This window comes from Opisthocomus hoazin, chromosome 6, assembly GCF_030867145.1.
Source record: "Opisthocomus hoazin isolate bOpiHoa1 chromosome 6, bOpiHoa1.hap1, whole genome shotgun sequence".
NCBI classification, from domain to species: Eukaryota; Metazoa; Chordata; class Aves; order Opisthocomiformes; family Opisthocomidae; genus Opisthocomus; species Opisthocomus hoazin.
This window is the reverse complement of record NC_134419.1, coordinates 1015930-1033697: the sequence shown is the minus strand read 5'-3', so window position 1 is coordinate 1033697 and position 17768 is coordinate 1015930. Positions and strand designations below refer to the sequence as shown.

General features: G+C 47.6%; 1 protein-coding gene across 1 annotated transcript in view; it reads right to left on the bottom strand.

Moving 5' to 3' along the window:
* NEGR1 (neuronal growth regulator 1) overlaps positions 1-17768 on the bottom strand; it is a 303287-nt gene that overhangs the window by 151761 nt on the left and 133758 nt on the right. The window contains exon 2 of the mRNA XM_075424226.1: positions 10308-10540. Within this exon, the coding sequence (XP_075280341.1) occupies positions 10308-10540 (233 nt within the window). The remainder of the gene's footprint in view (positions 1-10307; positions 10541-17768) is intronic.

Below are 17768 nucleotides of genomic sequence, written 5' to 3'. Positions count from 1 at the left end.
GTAGAACGAATTGCAAGCAAATTCAGAAAGGTCACAATGTCCAGCAAGGAGCAGCATGAGCTGGGAGTCCAGGATCCTACAGCTGGTCACAAACCGCCCGCTCTCTGATGAGGAAGTAGCAAAAATTTCCGTATTTCAAAAATTTCAGTATGATTGCTGTCGCATTGCATTGTTCTGCCAGTGTTTCCATAGGAGAAACTGCTGCCAGCTTTGTGTTTTACCCCATTTCCAACCCATCTGCCGAGGTCTGCAGTAAAAAACGGGAAGCAGAACGGGGGGTGGAAGATGAGAGGGGACAGGAGATGCAGGGGAGGAAGGCATCATCACAGCTCCATCCTCCCGCTTCCGTGCCCGCCAGCACAGAGTCGTCTGGTGAGAAGCAACAGCCAAGGTCAATGGGCAGAAGCTGGCTCCCAAGCTATTGTTTCAAGCAACAAAATGACTAAGAATTGCATATTGGCTATCGCAAATTTTCCTGGAAAGCATCATGTCACTGTGATTTATAATTAACTCTATCTACTTTTTCTGTTTGTTCCCAGAATGCATCATGTTGTACTAACTTAAAACATTCCAGGTCCAGAGGAGGCCACGGAGATGATCCAAGGGCTGGAGCACCTCTCCTTACGAGGACAGGCTGAGGGAGCTGGGGCTGGTCAGCCTGGAGAAGAGAAGGCTCCAGGGTGACCTCAGAGCAGCTGCCAGTGCCTGGAGGGGCTACAGGAAGGGTGGAGAGGGGCTTTTCACAAGGGGGTGCAGTGATAGGACAAGGGGGAACGGCTCCAAACTAACAGAGGGCAGAGTTAGATGAGATATGAGGAAGAAATTCTTCCCCATGAGGGTGGTGAGGCCCTGGCCCAGGCTGCCCAGAGAAGCTGTGGCTGCCCCCTCCCTGGCAGTGCTCAAGGCCAGGTTGGATGGAGCTCTGAGCACCCTGGGCTTGTGGGAGATGTCCCTGCTCATGGCAGGGGGGTTGGAACCAGATGAGCTTTAAGGTCCCTTCCAGCCCAAAGCATTCTAGGATTCTATGACTCTATGATTTATTACTTTAAATAAATGATTGATCCTAGAAGTGCATACGGACACAGTTACAACGCCACGTCTTCGGTGGCATCAGCAGACCAGGGATGCTGTAGGGAAAGTTTCGCTCTTTGGGAAATCCGTGAATTCAGCGCAGTTTCCATTTGTCTCACTTTTTAAACACTACCGTGGCTTGACAAAAGGCTTTATCAGATTCTAGTATTTCAGCCAGGATATTTAGCATGACAGATGTTACCAGTTTTAATCAGGCTAAAAGCAAGAGGCTGAGCTCCGTCCTTCACGCAGCGACACAGCAGACGCGCTCCTTCCGGCCACGCGATGCAGGGACACAACCGCGCCGCCGTGCATTAGCCACTGCTTGGGAAACCTTGATGTGTCCTCTTCGTTTATTTTCCAGTTTCTTTCCATTCTGTTTTTATATAAGTGGTTTCTGTAGATGGATCTATTTTTCCATTGATTACAATGAACAGAATTCCTGACACAGTACATTTTAATTGCATTAATTAGAATATTGTGAGAATAGCTTACTCTGAGTAAGAGCTGCAGAGATTGGTCTCCAACGCACTCCAAGGCTATTTAACTGTCTTTGTTAACATCACTTCAAGCGAAAATTAAACTTTCAAACACAGGACACCTTTTTTTCTCCTGACAGTCTAAAACTACAGAAGTTGAAATAATAGGAAAACCAATGGGAAAAAAAAATCAGATAAATCACAGTAATCACAGTGTTCACTGTGACAGGCAGCAGAAAGCTCAATAAAATATTATACTCCTTACTCAGGGTACAGAGCTCCAGAACCACTTTCAGTGTGGAAATGATGGCAATGAATAACAAAATAATTACTATCTCAGTTTTTCCAGGCCAGCCGAATTGCCTTTAATTGAATCAACAGGACGGTGAAGGTGCTTTCCGAGAGGGGATAACAGAGCCCGGAGAAAGGGCGGTCAGAAGAACACGTACCTATCTGTAACCAAACCCCTAGAAGTGTTATAATCCTAATTTTATTTCTTTAAAATAATACTCCTGCAGTTCGATACAGGTACAAAATAACATTTTGGAGGATATGTTCAAAAGAAACTGCATTTGGACAAAGTAATTGTGACTAAAATCTCCGCGTTGCCGCACTCTATTTTCAGACGACATCTGTATTTCTGAGGCAGGACAAGGGAAGAAGCAGCATTTCAGTTTTAGCCCTCCGAGCAAGTCTTGCAACAAATGTTGACTCTTTCTTGAGTGAAACCACCAGGATTCTTGCCATGGGGTTCAGTGGGAGCAGCGTATAGAGCAGATAGGAAATTTTAAAAAAGGTGAGGCCTCATCTGGAGTACTGTGTCCAGTTCTGGGCTCCCCAGTTCAAGAAAGATGAAGAGCTGCTGGAGAGAGTCCAGCAGAGGGCTACGAGGATGGTGAGGGGACTGGAGCATCTCCCCTACGAGGAGAGGTTGAGAGAACTGGGCTTGTTCAGCCTGAAGAAGAGAAGGCTGCGAGGGGACCTTAGAAATGCTTATAAATATCTTCAGGGTGGGTGTCAGGAGGATGGGGCCAAGCTCTTTTCAGTGGTGCCCAGTGACAGGACAAGGGGCAATGGGCACAAACTGAGGCACAGGAAGTTCCGTCTGAACATGAGGAAGAACTTCTTCCCTCTGAGGGTGACGGAGCACTGGCCCAGGCTGCCCAGGGAGGCTGTGGAGTCTCCTTCTCTGGAGATATTCCAGACCCACCTGGACAAGGTCCTGTGCAGCCTGCTGTAGGTGACCCTGCTTCGGCAGGAGGGTTGGACTAGATGACCCACAGAGGTCCCTTCCAACCCCTACTATTCTGTGATATTTTGTGATATTCTGTATATTCAGTAACTACACAATCTTTAGAAAGCACTGGGCCTGGCAGCCTTGATAACGTCTGGCATTACACAGCGCAACCCCACGCCACGTCCTGCTCCGAGTGCCGTCTTGCCGACGGGCTCCTCTAGCTCCACGCCCAGACAGACGACGCCGTGAAGTCGGCGTCTCCTCCCCGGCACGGCCAGCGCCAGCCCACGGCCCTGGCCTGGGGGAAGGCTGCCGGAGCGAGCCGCCATCCCGACCCGGCACTCTTCATGCTTTTCAAAGTCAAGCGCTGCTGATTGTGAACTCCCTAATAAACACCTTTTCACTGAGATGTGGAAGACTACAGAGGTTATCTACGCTTTAATTAAAAAGGAATACAAATAAAAAATGAAAGCTGGCCCAAGCGTTGTTGTGCACGTCCTCCATTTCAGACCAGTCTAATGCAAAGTGAGAGGTTTGACCTGTATTTGCCGCAATGATGGTGACAACTAGGAGAGACCGACCACGCCGAGCAGGCACAGCCACCGGCTCACCCTGCGACAAAGCCTCGTGCTGAACTGGCTTTCTTTACAAAGTCATTCTTAAAATCTTTCCAAGAGTTTCATAATCCTTTTTGCCACTTGGGTTTCACACATTTCCAACCGGGTTTTTTTTGTTTTATCTCCTGTCTGCAGGGTGGGAGCTCACCAGACCAACGCTGAGAAGGCAGGAGGGGTGCTGTGCCCATCAGGAAGCACCACGCTGCTGCTGCTCCTCTGCATCTTGCTGGAGAGGGGGAAGGAGAACCCAGCTAACCTAACGAATACAAAGCTCAGAATTTAATCACCTACAGTTTTGCCCTTTGCAGTACATTATTATGGTCTTTAACTTAAGGTGGTTTTTTGGTTGTTGTTTTTTTTTTTTCTTTATCCCATATTTTTTGCTCCTCACTTCTGCTTCTGGGGCTGCTATATAAGGCAAGAAGTTCCTGAAAGAGACTTTGGACTCTGCTGAACACGCCTTTTGCAAAACTCTCACAGGTCACAAAACAACTCATTCGACTTAATTCGAATGTAACAGAACTAATATACATCGGTCCAGAGAGGAAATGACTATTTTGTGTAGATTGGCCTCCTCCTGCAGATTTCGGAAGATGGAAATTTCAGGCTTATAATGGAAATTCACTCGCAGCTGTGATTGGAAAGCACCTCCACTGCTGCAGACTTATGAGTTCCAGACAAGCATAGCCCTGCTCTACTTTGGATAAAATATTCCTGATTTACATCCTTGTAAATGAGATCACCTGCTAATGCAAACATTTTTCATGATTTAAGTCTTTTAAAGAAGGGTAAAAGCCATTCATACATATTTTAGAGAGCGAACGAGCCCCTGCAGCTCATTTGAGTGCTGTGAGAAGTACAAATGTGGGAGGAATTTAATGAATGGATAAAAAATACAAATCCTGAAGGAAACCTTCTGTTCGGTCACCAATGATGCATTCCCGTCCGTGGATGCAGCCCTTGCTCAGGGCGAGTCCAAGCGTGCTGCGCGCTGGAGCGGGTGGTTCCTCCGACTGGGGGTCTCAGTGAGCAAATCGCACTCAGCCTCCTCCACCTCCGCCTCCGGAATAATTTTTCTAAGTCTTTTTCTTCTTATGCCGAGCAGGGACAAGATGATAACAGTGGCGGGCACTAGCGAGTTAATTTTATAACGAAAACTGACATCCTATTCAAGTGCTAGCAATTTCAAAGAGTAATGGATTGTCAGTTTTAGCTGGAAAGTGGTTGTTACATGATTTTAGAAGTCTTCTGCATATTTATTTTGTCCCACTTTAAATAAATCTGGGTAAGATTTATCTCATTAACTCCAAATGCAAGTCCCTCTTGGCCTGATTGAGGAAACAAATTAGACTTTGCAAACATTGCAAAGACTAAATCAATACATTAATATTTAGGGGACATTAAGGAGGTTTATTAAACAGAAAAAGGGCCTTGAGTATTACTTTGGAAATATTACAGATGTTTAAATAAAAAATATAGGTTGTGGTTTCTGACAGAATCTATAAATCGTATTTGCACGGATAACTGAATTATTCAGTTATCACCGCGTGAAGGGTCGATCCGGTGCAGCGAGGGCAGGACGGGAGCCAGCGCCGCGTCGCACGCACCCGGCTCTGTCCCGGGAGAAGTCCCAAAGCTGCCCAGCACGGGCTAGATTAAAGTGAAAACTGAGATGTCAAGTAACTAATGGGAGAAGGTTTTTGTTCCCCCGAATCCGCGGCGTCCGCATTTTGGTACTGAGGGCGAGCGCGGGGCTGCGGCGGGACGGGGAGGGTGCGGCGGGGGTAAGCGAGGGCAGCAGGGACAGGGAGCGGCAGAGGGAAGGACACCCGTGACCGACACCTCAAAGCCCAGACCACGGACCCGTTCGAGCGGTGCATCCATGACAGACCAAAACGCAGCCTGGAGAAAAGACCCCTCGAGGCAGACCGTGCCAGCGAGCCCTGGTGCTGCTGTCCCCGGGAGCATCACGGCCAAGGAGGCAAACCGAGCTGTCGGACCCTCGGTCCTGTCCTTGGGAAGACCGCGGTCACAAACCTGGCTCACCAACCCCATGGCCGCGGCAGCCCCACCGGACCCCTCGTGGGAAACGCTGTCCCGAGCCCTGGCCGCTCTCCCGGGACAGCCCATCCACAGCGCAGCGGGGCTCAGCACCTTCTCCTCATCCCACATCAAAATTCACACAGGGCTGAGTTCTATTTGCCCAGTCTTGTGAAAGTGCTCTCCCTTAGCCGGCGTGTTTATTCTCCCTCCCTGGGACCCACACCAAGCGTATTAATAATTAAGCATAACAAAAATCTCCCCGAGCCCTCATTTCGCTAGGTTAAACACAGCAACCTCTTCCAGATGTGTTCTTTACTCTCCTGACCACGCTGGCAGCCCTCCCTGGGCGGCTGAGGTCCCTGCAGACACCCTACCCTGGCCTCTGTCTCCCCGGAGCCACGAGCCAGCAGCCGGACCTTCCCCTTCCCCGCACGCTGCAGCAGCATCGTCGCTGCATCCCGACGGACGGAGCGAGCCGGGGACTTTGGGCTGTGACCTGTCACTCTGCCCCGCCGCCAAATTCATTCTCCAGGACCCTGGCAAACATGGCTTCGTATTTTTGCAAATTGGAAGGGAAACACAGCTTGGAGGATGCAATTCAAGCTTGGGTAGAATAAATGTCAGATTAGAAACGGCAGAAGTTGCAACCTTTTGCTAGAAAAATTATGAGCAATATAGTGTGGCAAGAGGTATTTCATTTTTTTTTCACTTTACTGTGGCAAACATCTGATGTTTAAATCATCTGCGGTTCATGACTCTGCAGATCAAGCATCTGGCGCTGAGGTAGATGGAGTTGATTACAAACTCCTACCTTCTAAACTTTTAATTAATTACTTCATAATTCTCCCTGCTTTTTAATAAGGTCACCGAAATGATGTTAACCAGATTATCTTCTTCCCTTTCATCTGATTTTTCTTTCACTGATGTAAATGCGGGCTAAAGACACATTAGCCTTTTTTCTTTTTTATTAACTATCTTGATTAATTTTCTTGGTAGGAAAAGGTGTAACTATGTAATAAATAACAGTGATCGAGACTTGACTCGGTGGTCTCGTTAAGGCTTTGAGCAGGGATTTGGGAGACTGAAACTCAACTTCCAGCTCTGCCGGAGGTTCCTGCCCGCCTGTGGCCAAACCCCACCGGGTCTCGCCGCTCCCTGTACCCCGGCATGGGATGGAGAGCCTGCTGCTTCCTTTCAGCCTCGGTTATCTTCTGGTCATGCTACCTTTCTAAGTTTTACTCATTGAAATTAAGGCCTCTTTAATCCGTTAAACTGTATTTATTCTCTGAAACACTCCCATGAATACGTTCAGAAACTGTCAGCCCAAACAGCAGCCAACATACTCAAACCGACAGCCGCTGGATCTGTGTGTACAGAAGGACCTCACACACACACCAAAAGAGAGAAGAAAGGAGAGAGAGCTGGATTTACATGGCTTTTAAAGTGGAGTTTCACAGCAAACCATTTTGCAGTCTGGAGTTTGAACCTATTTGGGAGTTTATGATCAGACATCAGTCTTTATCCGTTTAATTTGCGACACAATGCACACACCCGCGGCTCTTCCAGCGCCGCTGTTTTCAGCAGGAGAACTTCTTATTTCAACATTACTCGGCAGAATACAGCCCGTAGGGCAGAGGAATTTTAAAGGGCTAAGACTCTGCTTTTAAATTTTCTTTTTCTCTTGTTATTTCATGCGCTGCTCCAGGTCTGCTGCTGATCATTTATTCACAAGGTAAAAGGAAACCCAGCCCTTTGACTGAACACTCTTACTTTGGCAAAAGACCTGCTTTTCCCTTCATTTATTTCCCCCCAATAGCACAAGTTGTTTCTAATCTTGAAATACAAAGCCACGAACAGTATTAAAAGGAAACATAAAACTGCTTCCATAAAATGCTACCATATCATCCCCATGAACCCTCTCCGGCAGGGAAGGATATATAAGCTTACAGCACCAATTAGCTGTTTGATGGTCCCTTTGCAGTAGCGGTTACTCTCAGACAGATCCATCTCCACCTCAAAGGACGCACGAATCTTGCGTCCTGACCTCCTGAGCCTCAGCGCAGGGAAGGCGAAGCGATGGCTTTATTAGCAGGGGAAGTACAAAGAGACCCCATTAAAAGTGCTTACACGCACGAGTCCCGTTCGGGTAACGGCGGGAGTGAGCGTGACGCGGGTCTCTCTAAATTACTGCGCAAAACCCGATGTTGATTCAAGGTGGGGTCCCACCCGCGTGGGATGAGCGGTTGTTGTGACTCTCCTCTGATCTACTGAGCGTCCATTGCATGGCTGACAGCTACTAATACCTGTAGTAATATGTACATAAAGATACGAGCTGGAACGGAAAGAAACAGCCACAGTCATCACCGAGATGGGTTGGGGCGTCCTCCAGAGCTGCTGCTCCCGCTCCGGCACTCAGTGCATGCCAGACCCCTCTCTACACGCAGGGAGCTCAGCAGCTTTCCCGTCTCGCTAAGTGCCAAGAGAACCAACCACACACAAAAAAATACAGGGACAGTGATTTTTTTTAACTTTATCTTGAAAATGGCTCACTTGTTCTGGCTATGCTTCATGGAGCTGGTCCCTACTTCCTACATAAAATATGACTGAAATAACATTGGAGTGACTACATATATCTATATCATTGAAATAAGAATTGATACTGTCACAGCTTCTTCATTCCAGCTTCCCAATCCGAGAGCATTCAAAGACTTCTGCAACACACAAACGACTCCCCCCCCCCCCTCCCCAAACAGCATGTGGACGGGTCTTCACGCGACAGCCGCCTCTGAGGAAGGCTGTAAAAGGGACTAAGTGGTGGCTTCCGGGCTGTACTAATGAAATAACGTTCTTCATGCACCAAATACACTCAGCTCTCACAGAGCTACAGTCTCGCATTCTTACAAACCATCGGGGTCGAAAGGTCCAGTGGTTAAGGATAATTAGTTTGAGAAGCTTTTCATACACGTTATTTGTAAGGGATTTCGGTGTGCCATATGGATTAATAGAGATTGCCATTTAAATTCTTCTGGTTTGCATTCATTGCTTTATTACTCATAAAAATGCAAAAGAAAATGTTAATGATGATTTCACCAAAGACTAATAAGTTAAAGCCTTAGGTTATACTTTGCATTTCTGAAGATATAAATGCAATCGCTTAATAATTATGCATATTTTTAACTATTGAGTTATTATTTCTCTATATGCTTGTAGTTATCCTAATTAATTTTAAGCTCCTGTTTATATGTTTTATACATGCACTTAATTTCCAACTTTTTTTTTTAGCCCGTTGCACAAGAGCATTAATTATTACAAAGTCAATCAAAACTCAGGATTGTTCACCCTGGGACAACACAACAAATATCGCCTCGGCGTGTGAAAGGGCCGTGTGGTTCTGCAGCCCCTGGAACAGCAACTGTCTCACGGAGAGAAACGGACGGTTCTTATGAACAGTGTTGGGATCTTAGCATTTCCTTGAGAAAACTGGTCTGGAAGAAACAAAACCTACGGACTGTGATCCAAAATCAGCTCATTTTGTCTTCACTTGTTTGTTTTGTTTTAATGGATTTCTATTAAATTTCTAAATCTAGTAGAATTCCTGTTTTTTAAAAAATTGCTTTATTCATTCTAATTTTACTTTTTTTAAGCTGATGAGTTAATTCTCATTTTTCTAACAATGCCAGTGATGGCACAGACCAGAGAAGGCACGTGATGTACTCAAATGAAATACCGCACCTTTTACATGCCAGTAAAATTTACAGAAAACTTCACACTTCCAGCTTCCTGGGGGTAGGACACATCCACGCGGGCAGGTAAGCTGGGGGCGGTGGGAACGGGAGGAAGACCCTGGGGCAGGGGGGCTGCCGATGGGGTATCAAACCCCCCGGTGAATCCATCCTCGCCGTGGAGCGGTGCCGGAAAGCGGACGAGCATCCCGAGGAGCGACCTGCCGCCCTGCCCGTCGGCGCGGGAGCACCGCGGAATGAAGCATTTTTGTGCTTTCTCCCAGGCTGCCCTCGAGGAACCGCCTGAAAGGAGCCCACAAGCCAACCCCTCCTCCTCCTTTCAAACCCTCGTCCAAGCAACCCTGTAGGGACGCGGGGGCCGGGCTGCTGGGCTGCGGGCGCAGCTGATGGCCGTGCCACCCGCCAACCCTGCACGGCAGCTTGCGCTCTGGCCTCGGTGTCACGGCACCCAGCAGTTGTCCTTCCTGCGGTACTTTCATTAGGCGATCACCAAAGCACGTTTTGTGGCCTTGTTCCATCCCCGAGGACCGCCGGGTCCTGATGCGCGGTGACCCTGCCATGGTGTGCTGAGGCGGCAGCACTGGCTATTTCTGAACACATCCTGACATCGTCAAGGAAACGAGGGCGTTTCTGGCAATATTTGATATCAATGTTAAAATGCAAAGGCTGTAAACCGTCCGTGAACTCTGCACCTGATCCTGCACCTCTACACAGTGACGAGGTTTAACACCATGGAAAGCAACCAAGTTCTGAGCCATGCAGGAGACCTATACCGAACTGAGAGATACCTGCAGACTGCCACTGCAGGGGACTACACCTAGACTATTGTACTGGTATTTTCCACTTATATTTTCACATCTCCTTCAACTGTCAGCAGAGCAGGAGTGAGGATTTAAACCTCATTTTGGCAAGCCGGAGACCCTTCTGGGCTAATTCTCTATCTGCAGGGGCCCAGAGCCAACAGCACATACAGTCTACGGCTACATACCTCCAAGAAAAAAGAAAGAAACAAAGGAATCAAAGCTTTAAAATGTGCTTAGCTGACATTTCCCACCTATAAACGAGTTTTTCTCCAGTACATCTCCAGTAAGGATTTGCAGTTGGTTCAAACACTTACCTTGTACAGTTAAGTGCACCTGCATCGTTCTAGGAGTGTGCTGAGTTTGCACAGAACAAGTGTACGGACCGTCGTCTGTCACGTCCACGTCCTGTATCTGCAGGCTGTATTCTCTTCTGTTTGCTGTTGCAATGGAAACTCGAGGATCTACTGACCACTTATCACTTCCAGCAAAAATAATACTCGACCGATTCAGCCAGGCACCTTTTGAAGCTCCATCTTCCAAGTAACACCTGGGAAAAAAAGGTGAAACCGTAAGTATGGAAACGTAGGATCTTTTAAGCACCACTACCTTGCTATTGATTTGCAGACTGAATACAGCTATATTAGAGCTGAACCTAAAAACACGAGCCATCTGTTAATTCACAAATCACCAGAAAACCAAAAGCCAATCTTGCAAACACACAGCAGCGTTCTCCCTTTCTGCTTTTCCTGCTGTGAGTGTGCAGTGGAGCAGCAGGCAGAAAGCCTCAGCGACTTCTGAACTGGACTCAGTGGCTTCACTGGAGCCAGCCCTTCCTGCCCCAGTGTCAGCCCGTCAGGATCAGGAGTCAGCGCCTGCACCTCTGCTAAATTATTGTTCTTTTCCTAAATAAATAATAAAGTTCTGCCTGCTTCGTTAAGGAACCAAGAGACTTTTTCTACCAAAACCAATAAAGACATCTCAGAATCTAAAACAATATTTTTTTTCTTTTCAAAAGGTTATTAGATTTGTCATTGCTAATCATATTCAAGACATCTCTCTTAAAGCAAACACACATTCAATTAACATGGATTTCCCTGCTGACAACAACAATGAAATGTAAAGTGCAGTTCTGCTAAATATTTTTAAAAACCTCTTTGATATGGTAGTGACTCCAATGTGATTTGTTTATTATGCCTTACATTAGCTTTTTTACAGTTATTATTAGCAAAAGGACCAAACGCAGTGCTTTTCAGGATATAACAGCCAGCTTCACTGGAGCTCGGCGTGTAACAGCAACCTGCCATCAGATGTGTCCCAGGCAGGTCCCTTGCCTTCTGAATATTAGTTCCAAAGATATTCCTCCAGAAAGTCAAGGCTGTTTTTTTAAAATTAGTAAAAAGTACAGCAGGAGAATGAAAACGCATCTATCTGAAGAGCCTGACAGCATTTCTGCACAGCATCTTGGGGTGTGAACATGGCACCGGAGATTGCAAGGGAACCGGAGCCGGTTCTGCAAACCGACTGAAACTCATCAGCTGAGAAACACGAAGAACAAGGTATATTGCAAAATCTAATTTGTAGTCCGTTTCACCATCTGTAGAATCAAAAACCAGTCGGAGTATTAAAGGTCAATGTTAATTGAAAATCTTTTCGGTAGATGCGCAACCGGAAAAAAACGCCAGCCAGGCACAGCAGCAGGGTAACCTGCTCCTAAGGCAATCAGGCGCTGCGAGGTGCTGCTGTCGTCAATATTTTGCATTGTGTATTAGGAAACATTTGTAATTTCTCTCTAAAATAGCTTTCCATCTTGACTTGCTCACTCGGACACGGGGAGGAGGAGAACCGCCCTGCGAAGGGCACTGTGCAGTACCACTGCCGAGGCCTCAGCGCCGCACGGCATCGCGCTCGGCTACCGAAACCTGGTCAAAAAGGGGCGAATGATGCTGACAGCGCTGTCCGGCACAGACACAGAATCACAGAATCACACAGAATCCCAGCATGGTCGGGGTTGGCAGGGACCTCTGTGGGTCACCCAGCCCAACCCCCTGCCCAAGCAGGGTCACCCAGAGCCGGCTGCACAGCACCGCGGCCAGGCGGGGCTGGAACATCTCCAGAGAAGGAGACTCCACAGCCTCCCTGGGCAGCCTGGGCCAGGGCTCCAGCACCCTCAGAGGGAAGAAGTTCTTCCTCGGGTTCAGCTGGAACTTCCCATGCTCCAGTTTGTGCCCCTTGCCCCTTGTCCTGTCGCTGGGCACCGCTGGAAAGAGTCTGGCCCCATCCTCCTGACCCCCACCCTGCAGATATTTGTCAGGGCAAGAAGAAGGTAAGCAGAGGTTTGTTGGGGCAGGGTCCCCGCGGAGGCGAGCCCACGCTGCTGTGAGCGTGCGGAGCTCTGAGCCTGGCACGGGCAGAGCGGTGGCCGGGGGGAACGGGGCGATGCCGGGGGATGCAGAGCTGCACTGGTTATCACTGGGAGAGGCTGCCCAGTGGCACGCAGGCTGGTGTTAGGGTAAACATGCTCCCAGGCTGGTAGGGTAAACATGGTCCCAGTGGATGCTCTCATTTTTAACGCAACCGATGGCTTTGGGGTAGCCATCAAACTTTTCTGTCACCTGGCAAGAGGGGAGTGACGCTGGGGACAGGTGGGAGAGCAGGGGAGAGAAAGGACACTAAGGACCGCTCCTCAGTCCCGCGGGCAGTTTGACTGCGTGGTCAGCTGATGCTTGGATGATGCAGTCTATATTCTGCACTGCTGTGTTTGACTGCGAAAGCAATCCCTGGGCAAGGCAGAGCAGGGACGCTCTCTTGAACTTCAGCCAGAAAAGGTGACTTTTGTGAGCAGCCGGGGAAACGCATGAAAGGGCAGCAAGCGAGGAAAGAAAATGTAGTGAAGGGAAGAAAACCAGTAACAACCAGCAGCATGCAGGGCTGTGTGGAGTATGAGAATACAGTTAGAACCCAAGCACTGGAGATGATTCAAGTACCACCTTGCCATAGACAAGGAAATGTTTGTCACAAAAGAGAAGGACTGAAGACAGGAGATGAGACCTGAGCTAAAGAAAATGGTGATAACTTGGGAAAACAGGAGTGGGAGAAGGGTGTCCAGGAGGAACAGCCAGCAAGGAGAGACCCTCTCCGTGGCTGAGAAGTGAGGAGATAAAAGGACAGAGAGAGCATGCAGAAGGAGCTTTATTTCTGTGAGCTGATGAAAAAGCCTGAGCCTGTCTGCAGTGAGGGGAAGGATATTTGACTGTGGCTCAAAAATTAACTGAGCGCTATGCTCCAGGTTTCCATAAAGAAGGTGACATCCAGCGCGTGGGATAAAGCAGAGCAGCTCACGGAGTTCAGGGCAGAGAAAAGCCTTGATGGACTCACACCCAAGAGCATGAAGCTGCAAATCCAAGAGCACGCGGGGGTTTTTTTTCAAAGTACTGGAAGCGATGCTGTGTGACTGGGAAAGCATAAATGTCTTATCTACATTTAAGGAAGTGCAGAGAATGAATCAGGCAAATTTTAGGCTAACCACCATGCCCACGATAGAATTTAAGGCTTTAAAACCACTTTAAAAGCTGAAGGAAGGTAATACAAAGTGCAACCGACCAATGGGACATTTTTGTTTGATGAAGGGGTTTTTTTACATGAAGGAAATCCAACAGAAGAAGAGAATGCAATAGATCTCTTCTCTTTGATCAAACATTAAAATAGCGCAACTATGGAAAGTCTTCGGTGGGAGAAAATGGTGATTTCGTAGCTGAAGCATATGGCGGTATTGTTTAAGGGGAAAAATGACATTCCCTTTGGGAATAAGAAGCTAGAAGCATCGGGCTGAAATTCTTCAGAAATGGATCATGAAAATAAGTATTCATATATTTAATTAACGTTCTCAACATGAAATCTGAAAGGGTTCTGAGAGAAGCCGCATATGATACGGGATAAAAAAATCACAGTTTATACAGCAGAGAATTGGGATGTGGGGGGGAAGCATCACTTTGAGGATGGAGAGCGCAGCGGACGGCTGCGAATCCCTGCAGGAGGAGTTTTGTGGGGTCTGGTCCCATTTGGAGAAGGCAAGGAGCCGCTTTCAAAGCCTTATGAACATTTTCAAATTAATTCTAATGAACAGAAGGCTGGGGAGCAGCAGAGAAACCTCAGATTCACTGCCGCTTTTCTACAATGCGTTTCTTTCCTACCGGTATTTCTGCAGCAGCTGGATAGAGTCAGGTATAAATCAGTATTTCTGAAGGTAGCCTGTAGGTTCAGTGACCATTTACCATTCTACTTAACTCGTTGTTTATACATATGCACACACCCAAAAACACGCAAGAAAGCCTGGCTTCTTCCCACAAAAGAGAAAACCAGCATCCTCCCCTCCCAGCACACAAAACCAGCCTCAAAAGAAAAAAAATTAGCCTGGCTTAAAAAAGACAGACATAATAAAAGTTGAAATTTATGGTTATTAATTAAAAAGTGGAATTCTCATCAGATGCAAAATGAACCACCCGAAAACCACACTGAGCAGGGCAGCGCCCGGGGCTGCTGTCGCGGCAGCTCCAAAGCCTCCTCACAACCTCCTCACAGCGCCCGCTCCGAAAGCCCCGAGGTTCCCAGAAACTGCTCCTACGAACACAGCCCTCCGCACAGCTGGGCTTTGCTGCTGCAGAAAGGTGAGATACAGCAGTGCGGAAAGAACAGGAGACCTCTTTCTGCTGTACTTGATATACAAAGGTATGTTCTCAAAATAGCTGTCTAAAATAAATAAGAAATTTTGCTTTATTAATCCGTATGTGCATGGATGTCATGGATAGAAGTGAAAACCTGCTAAACCCAACTTTCCTCTATACACCACTAATTAACAAAAAGTATGCAATGTACAGTTGCCTTACAGAACATAAGAATCAAGGATTAAAAATGGAACAGATGTTTAGGTGTTGAGAAAGCTTTTCAAGTTTGATGAAACAAAAAAAGACCACAAAAGGTGTTTCTGGCAATGTAGCCAGGAGGAGACATTTCAGCCTTGGGCAGACCCTGACGAAGCAGGCTGTATTCCAGAAGCACATCAGTTAGAGACTAAACACAATGTTCCAAATGAGGTTCTTTGGAAGCAGGTTAAATATTTGCCCTCAGACAGGCTCCTTCAACAGCCCTTCTCCACATTTATTCAAAGTCCATGCAGGTTCCCTAATGCCGTGGGAGTGAACTGGTTTGGAAATGTTGCAGAACCTGGCTGACCTATTTTGTGCAGGTTGGCCTTCAAATTCAGTAGCCGCCAACAAGCCGTGTTGTCCCACTGCGCAGGCGAGATGCAATGGACAACGTGCGTAGCTACTCCCTGGAAGAAGCAATCAAGTGATTCATCTCAGCAGTGTTTTCTAATCTAACAAATTGAATCCCTCTCTGTTTGCAAATCCCTTCTCATTTCCGATTACGCAGTTATTGCTTAAAACTGTTCCGCAGGCAACTTGGCCACACATTCACCCACGGGTTCTCCCGGCCATTGGAGGCAATGCTTCTGCGCTGCAGTTATCACAGAGGAGCTTAAATAAGGACAAATAAGAATTTTTCCCCCTTTAAATGAAGGCTTGGTCTTTTATCCCCCATACCTTGATAATTTGCTACGAAAGAGCAGTCGTTCCATGTATGCTTTGCGCGACATAACCAACCAATTTTGTATGGATGAACATCTGCAAAGTACAAACTCCGAGAACAACCACAACACCACAAGCCCAAGGAAGCCCATGGGATCCGACCGGTGCACCTGGGCTTGGACTGCAACCCCACGACCGACCTCGTACACCACCTCCGCATTTCTCCGCACAGTTGCACTGCTCACGTACTTCACCTCTGGACGCACTTCCTCAATTTAACCAGGAACGGTATTTTAACATGACTTTTTAAGCTGCAGATGATAAGTGATAACTCAGTGCTGGTTTCGTTGCACGAACACGAATATCTCTGGAAACACACTGGCTCTTTGGACTGAAACCCTGCCAGGGTTCAGCTCCGACAAGGGGATGAGCTGCCGAGCCACCCGCGCACGCCCTCCCGGTCCGTGTCCCCTCCACGACGCTGTGCCGGCGGGGACCGGGGCGCGCGGGGCGACAACCCAGGCACCTCGCCAGCCAGGGCCGGGGAGGAAAGGCAGCTACGAAGAGACGAGACCCGGCAAAGCAAACGGCGGAGAGCTGCCGGGAGCCCAGCCGACGGGCTCCGCTCGCCCGGCTGCCCCTCGCTGTGTGCGCGCAGGGTGCAGCTCAGCCGGGGGAGCGATGCCCTCGCTCCGCGCCCGGGGTGCACCTGCACAGGATGCTGCTGACCAAAGTCCTCTGAGAAAACCTCTACTTTCTTCAGACTGCGGCCACCTGGCTGAGCAAAATGTGTTACAAATCCTAAAACGGGAGTTGCCAAGCTAAGGTTTACTAACAACAGAAAAATTTGGGGTTGCGCTCTGGAACGATTTGCCCTTTACGTCTTCCAGACGTTTCAGGGAACTCAAACACAGGTTTTCAGCAAACCTGAGCAGTGAGTTCCAGCAGAGTTTGGATTTCATGTGGACCTGTGAAGAGCTGGCAGCCTTCCACTGCAGTTCCCTCTGGGTGAGTCTGAGCCTCAAGCGAGGAGCCCAGCTCCTCCTCAACGTCTCCCAGTTTCAAGTGCCGTAAATACATTGAACAAAGACGCCAGACCAGCGCACACAAATCCCCGCTGGATCGCGTCCCTAAAGGCGCCCAGTTGCTCCAGCCAGAGATCTGCTGTGGGAGCCACGGTCGGTCACCACCGACCACTGATGGACAAGTCAAGCCAAAGCATGCTAATGTTTAACGAAGTCCAACAAAAAACATTTCTTACAGCACTATACAGGAAATAATTTATTGAAAAGATAAGATGATGACCAGTAGAAACTGCAAATATTAGTCGCCTTCTCTCTCTTCCCCTGTTCCTCTCTTTCCTTACATTTTTTTTATTTTCAAACATCCTGTGCATCATGGCAGCATTTTCTGCAATGTATTCTTAAAAATCTATGTATAGGACCAGTTATTTTTAGAAGTTACTAATAACACTGCAGAGCAATTAATTAAAGCATAACAATCATTAAATAAAAGTGACTTTTTCTCCTTTTACCTTTACTTTGCTTGGAAAAGTATTGATTAAACTATAGCTGAACTCAGAAGATAATTATTCTATTTTTAAACTTAGAAGATCGGAAAAAAAGAACAATTTATTTTTTAACTGATGATTGTAATCAGAAGTTCTCTACTCAACGAGCATAAAAAATAGATTTTAATGTTAACTGTCACATACAGCTGAAGGTATTTTATTATTTTTCTGATCATTATTAATGGGGATGATGTTTTGTAATTTGTAAGTACAGAAAAATAAAGCCTCATCCAGCTTCCTGAGAGTTTTTAATCCTCTCTTTTTGTACCTCCCACTTTCATAGCTCTTTAGCCTATTGCTTCCCCATAATTAAAGCACAGACCCATTAATCTTTGTAAAAAAACAGTTCTTCTCGGCTGCTTAATTAAAACTGCACGAGGTCTCTCTAGGAGAGCCTTCGCGGTGCAGCCAGGGCGGGAGCTGCCACCGCGCTGCCCTTGGCACACAGCGCCGGGGGCTGGCGGGCAGCCGTCCCCTGTTCCTGCGATCACACGAGCGTTCGGCACACGCCGGTCTCCAGGGAGCCTCCCCGCGCTCTCTGGGGTTACATCTGGGTGCTGCTTGGGCGGTACTCGAATGGGAAAAATCTTCATTCAGGTAGGACCAAAAGCTACCACCAT